Raw genomic sequence first — 8,910 nt, forward strand, 5'->3', positions numbered from 1 at the left:
GATTTTTAATGACCTGCGGAAACCCTGGTTTGGAGGCCCACCTTCACAGACATGTGTTGGTCAATCACATTTACAAACACGTTAATGGCAACATAATAGAAACAGTTCCAAGGCGTATGGATAACTCTATATGCCTGGGTTAAAGTTTGATGCCACATTGTGTCATTTTAATATCCATGGCTCTCCTCCCAGCATCAGCATCTCTCTTCCACACTTTGGAAAAATTGTATTTGTAATTCTTTTAAGCAGAAAAACAAGGGGGATGAGTGATCGCTCCTGCTGGCGAGGGTTCACACACATAAACGTCTAAAGACATTTTATGATTTAGCATATAAATATAACTACGATAACAGAAAAACTACAGTTTGACATGAAGAGGGTTGTACTAATGTACTAAACAGTCATGTTGTACTTCTACATGTAAAGTAAACCTGCAGTCTGTGCCCCACAATCCCCCTAGAACTAGATTTTACAGCCCTTGTTATCCTTGTTTCTATGCAGCCTGAACTTGTGTGTCTCAAACAGTTTGGGTTCGAACCTACCTGGCCGGAGGCTCTGGGTGTAGCCGATCCCAATCAGACTAGCATTGTTTACTTTGGCCTAAGGGAAGAAACATAATAGGGTGAGAACCAAAGACAACACTTTAAAGGAATTTGCCTCGGTGACGACTGCTGAAGACTCACAGACAGAGAGGCATCTTTGTCCAGCTTGTATTTGGCTGCGATGCCGAAGCGGGTGTTGTTGCTGCCGGCGGTCCAGGCCAGAGTCACGGCCGTCTCCAGCCCCTCGTTTACCTTCTGGTAGATAGAGCCGCCAAACTCGGTCCCATCGTTTCTGATCGAGGGAGGAGAGAAATGCATTCAGAGACGCTGCTGCAGGATGCTGAGCTCCAAGCAGAGTCAACGTGAAACACTCACACGTTGGTGTGCAGCTGGAAGTCGCCGGTCTTGTAGCCGAGGGCAAAGTTGTTCTGAGATAGTTTAGATTTGGCCATATCGAAGGCCATCTGGTAGCCCGCCAGCCAGCCTTCGTACCCCAGCACAGCAGCGGCGTGGACGATGGGCCCCTCGAAGTCCACGTCACAGCCAAGGTTCACAAAGTCGCGCTTGTAGCCTGTCTTCAGCTTACCACTCTTCTTGCTTTAAGAAAAGTCAAACATCAGGTTATCTTCCTACAAAACCACAGTTCATAACTTTTTCTCAGACATTTATTAAGATATAAGATATCTCTGACATCTTTATCAGATTTAGATATCTCCGCTTCTGTCTCGTTGAACCCCAGTCGGCCTCGGCAGATGGCCGCTCACACTGAGCCTGGTTCTGCTGGAGGTTTCTTCCTGTTAAAAGGGAGGTTTTCCTCTCAACTGTCGCTACAAGCATGCTTAGTATGATGGATTGCATTCGAGTCGATGAGTCCATGCAATCAACAGGTTTTCTTTAGAAGGAAAACTTTGAATCAATTTTACTAGATGATCTGGTGAACTGTAAAGTGCTTTGAGATGACATGTGTTGTAAATTGGTGCTATAGAAATAAACTAAATTGAATATAACTTTTCCTATTTGGGTCATTGCAAGTGTTTTCTTTCACAGTATATTGCTAGATTTTGTTCCATTCTTCCTGTCCTGACAGAACCACTGAAGTTGCTTCCTCACACCCACATACATACATGTAGTTGTACTGTTTGTCTTTTTAATTAGAGGATCCTTATACCATTTAAAGTATAAGTAACACCACTAAAATCAATTAACCTGGATGTTTAGATCACTTCCATGGCTCCATGTGTTTAGCACAGTGGCCTAGGGGTGCAAATGCTGTGTAAATACATTTTTCCACAGTAAATTCAAGGCAAAAATAAGACACAAAAAACACAAATCCTTTAAAGGCGAATAGCTGCAATTAAGGATAGCTCTCTGTTTTCAGTGTAATTCGATTGGTACTTTCTATAATCATATCCTCATCTTTCAATCACAGCAGAGACCATGCAGCACATCTAAATGGACACTTTTTTAGGAGATAACTAAAGTTTATCCAGTCTTTTGTTTATAAACAGGAGCACAAAAAGAGTATTCACTCTGCATCCTTGATCCTATAAAAGCATAAATAATCCTGGAAAGGATTCTGGATCGGTTCATTCTTCTGATAAAGAGCGCCCTCTGGTGGATGGCAGAAATATAAGCAGATAATTCATAACTGCGAAAAATATAAATCTAACTAAGTCCTCTTTTCTTAAACGCCTTTTTTCAATTTATAATTTACATTTAAAATAAGAAAACACAAATTAGATTGTCTCCTTTCAAGTGCATATCTTATCATCAGATCATGTTATCTAATTATTTTAAGAGTAAAAATACTCATTTCATTGGCAGATCATCTTATCTACCTGCTCAAATTGAGGGTAAATACACTTGATTTAAGACATTTTCACTCATTTCTAGATCATTTTTGCAACACAGATCGAACAAATGTGAATCTAATAAACAATTTTACAAAGTTGATTCGTTTACATCACTTGCTGCAATCGGAGAAAACAAACAGCATAGTGGAAAGAAGCTGAAAAAAATTCAATGATGTTAACACACAACCACAGAAAAAACTGCAAAGGAAAGATATTGCAAGTAGGAAAAACACCTGCAAGTTAAAGGTATAGTGGAGGATGTTCTTTTTCCGGATGGATCATCTAAATAAGTGGTCCTCCTGATTGTCAATCGTTCTGGTGATGTGTTTACGTAACCCGAGGCTCACACCGACTCCGGTCTTACCGTTGCGGTGCGGTGGGTGCGGCGCCGCAGTGATTCCAAGTCATTAAAAAGACGTAAACCTCTCTCACCGGCTGCTGAGCTGTCCGGCTGCGGTTACTGAGACACTCCAGCGCTGCAGAAAATTCCGCAAGAAAGCTATCCTTGCAGCGTGCCGGAGCCCTCCACAACAAGCTCTCGCAAATATCCTTATTTGGGCCGTGTTATCGCGTGAAGTTATGTAAACTCAAGTGAACTTCTGTTCTCGCGAGTTAAATCTCCGGACCTGTTGCCGGAACCGCAGAGCCGCACCGCACCGTAGTCAAAAGGGCGTGTGAGAGGGGGGGTGCGGGAGTTGCGGTCTCCATCGGCTCAGTAACCGCACCGGAGCCAGTGTGAGCAAGGGGTTAGGCCATCCTGCATTCTCGTCCCCATCTTCACATACCGGTGGTGAGTCTGACATAGTGGAAAAATGGCCTCTTCCTTTGGAAAGTAAGCTTGTATGAGCGATGCAAACAACAACTTTTAAACAGAGCGTGCATGAGGAGAAATGGGCTTGTGCACGCTTTCACACGGGTTTAAAAGGAGTTCCCTACATCAGGCATCCCCAACCTCGGTCTTCGAGGCCCGCTGTCCTGCAGGTTTTAGAGGTTTCCTTGCTCCAGCACAGCTGATTTTAATTGAAAGCTGATTAACAGGCTTTTGGTCTACTGCACTCATTATAATCAGCTGTGTTAAAGCAGGGAAACATCTAAAACCTTCAGGACAGTGGGCTTCGAGGACCGAGGTTGGGGATACCTGCCCTACAGGGTTGTCCATGTGCATTTTTTTTTTAAATGCAGAGGGTGGGTCTTCTAAAAAATTAAGGAAAATCCTGCACTATACCTTTAAGCTGCAAACCGGTGCCACATTATGGAAGTGCTCCAGACGACCGGAGAGATGAGGCCTGACTCCGACATTACTTTGAGTTTATATTCATGGACCGAAGCCCTTTAGCCAAAAACATAACAGGACGACATGCAGGGGACTTCTAAAAGGTGGTTCAGATTAGCTCTGGTTTGTAGTTCCTCTAAACGTTATGTTTGCTGGCCCAATTTTTGTGTTTGCAAGACCTTTTAAACATGCAGTGAAATCATGCATTAACACGTGGTTTGCATTTTCTTGGCCACTATAGTTTTTGGAGTGAAGAACCTTGACCTGCCTGAGGAATCTTGATCTTAAGCTTACATCTTTAGGATGCGTTCAAGTGGAGGCTTCAATTTGTTAAAACCTTGTGGAAGCATTTAATGACAGCTAATGTTGCTATTGTGGAAAAAGGATTCACCAACAACTCAGACTTACTTATGCTGATACAGTGTCGGTGGAAAAGCATCCTAGTAGGTATTATTAGGGTGAAGAAATACAATCAGCCCCATTTCAGCTGTCATTCAAATAAAATAAGTGGCCTTACCCGGTGTTTGGTACGAATGACGTATCCAAGCCGACCTTCAGTCCCTGAGCGAGCTGAGGAGGAGAACAGAGTTAACACATTCAAAATAAAAGAACATTTGGAATATTTATGAACGAAAAACCAACCAGACACACCTGGTCCTCCACAGTGACCTCCGTGGCCAGCGTGTTGTCCGTGTTCCACTTCTGGCTGACGCTCAGGCCGAGCTCCTTCATCTTGTACTTGGTCTCCAGGTTACCAGAAGCCTTTCCCGTGTCGATGTTGCTGGAGCCTGTTGTGTTAAACTCCTGCAGAACAAGAAGGGGAAAAGGTCCAGTAATGGGGTGATGGTGCTCCTTCATCAATACAGCTTAGAAAATACCTTCAACTACAACTGAACTGGATTAGTAATGAAATAAACTCATCAGGGAGGAAAAAATAAGTCCAAACAGGTTTTAATTCTGGGGTTTTATGGATCTGGTCTTTTCTAATTCAGGATCTTAAATTAGTCTGACTTTACTAGTCTGACATTGGGGGAGGAATTTCCTTAAACGTGATTTGTTTCAGGAACGCAACACTTAAGCTCACATAATCTTAGTTTAAGGAAGCTGTTCTCAGTCCTGGTCTTCAGGGAAAACTGCCCTGCATGTTTTAGATGTGGTTAAACTTCAACATTTTTTAGAACATAATCACTTTTATAGCCTGATACATAAAATACCAGAATCAAAGAAGTTTTTCCTTCTTTTTTCCCACAACATCTACTTTAAAACATACAGATTCCTCTGAACTCATGCAGGAATAAAACAGAAAAGGAAGATGGAAGAGAATCCGGCCATAATTATTAAATCAATCAAAATAAAGATCAGTCATTCCCGGCTTTCTGTAATCAATACATTAAACACATATATTGATCTTCTAAATCTAAACTTTAAAACATTTAAGCAAACAGAAAGAAGTTTTTAACAATAATTAAAGGGATAAAATGGAAATAAATGTCTATATTGTCAAATATTGGATTTATTCTCCCTTTGAGAGAAAAGTCCCACAGATTTAAAGAACGTATCCGGAACATTTACTTAAATTACATGTTTAATGTTGTTAAGTAGTTTGTTGTATTTTCCTAATTATATACATTTTTATTTTAGTATTTTTTAACCATTTAAAATATAATATGCAATACAATAATACATTTAAAATATATTCCAAAAAAGTTGAAAAAAAATCCACTGGACTTTGTTTCCAAGTTTAAAGACATCCAGCTTCCCATCCAGGAAGTTTTTTAAATTCAAAATATCTAGATTAGTGTTGAGTTCCAGCCTTTTATAGGTTGGCCCGACAAAGCCTTGTTATGGCTGAGAAAACTCAACACTAATCCAGGCATTTTTAATTGAAAAGCTTCCTGGATGGGAAGCGGAACGTCTTCAAACCTGGAAAGTCCACACTGGAAAAAAATCCAAATCTAGATAAATCCTTTTTTCCTAAAATAACTACATTTGTTCTTGAATCGAGGACGTAAAAAGAGACATTTTGCTAATAGAAAATGAAAATTTACATTTAAAATAAGAAAACACAATTGCATTGTTTTATTTCAAGTGCATATTATCTAATTATAATATTTTAAGAGTAAAAATACTTGTTCTATTGGCAAACTATCTCATTCACACTCAAATTAAGGGTAGGTAAACTTAATTTAAAAAAGTTTTACCTATTTCTAGATCGTTTTTCCAGTGCAGTGGTTTGTTTTTCAACTTTTTTGGAATGACTAGGACCCGGATGACTGAGAATCTTCCCCAGCATTTTAAATATATTGTACTGATTTGATATTTCGTATTTTCTAGAATATACTTTAGTAAAAGCATACTTTAAATCAGGCATTATTTCCACTGTAAGGCTATTTTATGCCTCATTATGACGACAACCCTGGTTTTCTCTACAACAAACATTAAGAGAACAGAAACAAACTGCTGCTCATCCAGTATCTTCTTTCGTTGTAGCAGGATGAAATTAAGAACATTCAAACACTGCCCCCAAGTGGCAGATATTAGTAACTACACACATTATAGACTTCTAAAAGGAATGTTTCTGGAACTTTATTATATTAGGAAGCAGTTTGAACTGAAGTGTGTTTTACCACAATATGTTTTTATACAACATAAGAACTGTATTAAAAAGATGTTATTCATCAACTCAGAGCTGAAAACATCTTTATAGAGAAAAGAAGCTAACGTTTCAGAGAGCACAACGGTGGAGCTTTTAAGACAAAAAAAAACAGTCTGATTTTTGCCAGAGCGGCAAAGACTCTGAAATGTGAGCTGCTTCTTTATCTAGCAGATGAAGTCTCTTTAATTTTGAATTGGAGCTTAATTTGAAGGTAGGAAACCTGAATAAACAAACCTACCATAAGAATAATACAAAGAAAAAAAAACGTATCTTTGTAAATTTGTCGCTACAAGCATGCTTAGCGTGAGGGATTCTATTTGAGTCAATGAATTAGAAAACTTTGTATCAATTTGACTGTATGATCTAGTTGAAATGTAAAGTGCCTTGAGATGACATGTGTTGTGAATTTGGCGCTATATAAATAAACCGCATTGAATTAAATTTACGGAAACGTTCCTGATCCTTCCATTTTTACTTTTGTTACGTTTCAGATCATCAAACTAATTCAAATATTAGACTCTTGGCATAAGTACAACAATCAGCTTTGAAAAGATGATTATGATATTTGTTGTTAAAGAAACAGTTAAATTTAGTGACAGAGGAGGGTAATAGAGCATAAAAAGCCTTATTTCAAGACTTCCAGGACCCGGCAGGTTTTGGATCCGAGTCATGAACTATGCGCGCTTAAGCTTAACGCTGGGAACAGATGGCCGGACATCCTCCAAAGGATTTTCTGTGAGAGGGCGAACTATAGTCTCCTATGGCCAGTTGTTTAAATCTTTAAACCGGGGCAGGATCTTTGCTTTGTGAGCTTTATTAGCCTAACTCATGCTGTCAGGCAGCCTCTATTTAAAAGGTTTAGTCATTAAAAGGGAAGTAATCTGGACTTTGACTTTTAAACTCAACCTAGATTTTTTTCCTTTCTTTAGAAAAAGTCTGTAAGGGTGCAGATTAGTGCTGAAACAATTGATTGGATTACTCCTGATTAATTTAGTAATCGATTAATGTTAACTCGAGCATAGAGATTTTAAAACATGCAATCAGCTAAAAGAGAAATTAACTGTAAACAATTATTAAACCAAAATTGTAAAAAAAAAAAAATATATAAACAGTTTGTTCAGCATAAACAGAAACATGCAAAAAATAAAGTTGTTTTCCAAAGCTGAGAAAATAATTAACAATATTTCAAGCAATCCAGGAACGCATTCAGCTAAATTAACAAAAGTCTTGTATTAAAATGTCCTCAAGTGCAATAATTTTAGCTTCACTTGTGTAAAATCTTCTTTAAGGAACATTTTGTCATCAAATTATTAATCGATTAGTCGGAAAATAATTAGCAGATTAATCAACTGGTTGTTAGTTGCAGGAAATACTTTCCCACATCGATATATACAATTCTTTTAAGAGTCACGGATCATAAGAACTTAAGTGCTGGTTATCCTCCTGCAGCAGTGTGTCGCAGTGAGCTTGTCACAGATATTTTTGATTTATGCCCAATATTGAAGCGTGGTCTGCGCATTGTTATTCCACGCCACAACGCGAGAGGGACAATCAGGAACTAGCTGTGGGTCTAGATATGGCCGAGGCGGTGAGGAAGTGGGGGCAAGTTTGTCCGACAACAGAAGGACATGAGGGTCAAAAAGAGCACGAATCAAGGTGGAAAAATGGTTCCAGCGTTCTTGCGCACCTCGCTCTTCTAGCTGGTCCAACTTCACGAGTCGTTTTCCACAATGGCGGTCACACAAACAAAACAAGCCGGTAAGGTACCAAACAGGAAATACGGATAGTGTAGAGGGGATGTAGATTTGACCAATCAGAGGCCTCCTGTCTGTGGTCACCATATAGGAGAGGTGCACCAGGGTGTCCATTGAAGGGGCGGGAGCATATCTGCGTTCACGGCGAAACATGCAGACAACCTGGTTTCTGAGCATAAATCAGCCTTTAGAATACAATTTTTCAAAACTTTTCTTTAATTAACACACACATTACATTATGGTCGACTGAGGACAGCCTTTAGGGTGTAGATTAATACTCCTGCAACACTCTATATCACTACTAGTGATCTTAACAATAAAGACTGAACCCCTTACACTAGCAGCCATTCAAAATGGCTCTTCCCAGTTTAAAGCCAGCTTCCATCCACTGGATTGACCCCCTCCCTTTCCTTGTCGAGCATATTTTTTTACTCCGACTCCACCACTGACGCTTCTCTTTACGTCTTAATGTTCACAAATCAAAATAGAAAGAATATTTTACATGTTTAAAACAGAACTGTAGGGGACTAACCAAGGACCAGCCAAGGCCCCATGAAGGAGAGTGGGGAAACTTTGAATGACTTTACAGGAAAAACTATCTAGAAATACCGTATTTTCACGACCATAAGGCGCACCGCACTAAAAGGCGCAGTCTCAGTTATGTGTGCCATTACTGTATTTAACACACACATAAGCTGCTTTTTGTGTCTCTGCTTCTGTCTCCTTGAACCCCAGTCGGCCTCGCCAGATGGCCGCTCACACTGAGCCTGGTTCTGCTGGAGGTTTCTTCCTGTTAAAAGGGAGTTTTTTCCTCTCCACTGTCGCTACAAGC

The 8,910-nt window shown here is 39.7% G+C and overlaps 1 protein-coding gene across 2 annotated transcripts in view; it reads right to left on the reverse strand.

Annotated features, from left to right (window-relative positions):
* LOC107086084 (voltage-dependent anion-selective channel protein 2-like) overlaps positions 1-8,910 on the reverse strand; it is a 22,164-nt gene that overhangs the window by 3,636 nt on the left and 9,618 nt on the right. For both annotated transcript variants that reach the window (XM_015376835.1, XM_015376834.1), the window contains 5 exons: positions 4,320-4,472; positions 4,186-4,238; positions 918-1,139; positions 684-834; positions 543-600 (listed from right to left, as the gene is read on the reverse strand). In XM_015376835.1, coding sequence (XP_015232321.1) covers positions 543-600; positions 684-834; positions 918-1,139; positions 4,186-4,238; positions 4,320-4,472 — 637 coding nt within the window. The remainder of the gene's footprint in view (positions 1-542; positions 601-683; positions 835-917; positions 1,140-4,185; positions 4,239-4,319; positions 4,473-8,910) is intronic.

This window comes from Cyprinodon variegatus, unplaced genomic scaffold (assembly GCF_000732505.1).
Source record: "Cyprinodon variegatus isolate N-32 unplaced genomic scaffold, C_variegatus-1.0 Scaffold142, whole genome shotgun sequence".
In the NCBI taxonomy this organism is placed as follows: Eukaryota; Metazoa; Chordata; class Actinopteri; order Cyprinodontiformes; family Cyprinodontidae; genus Cyprinodon; species Cyprinodon variegatus.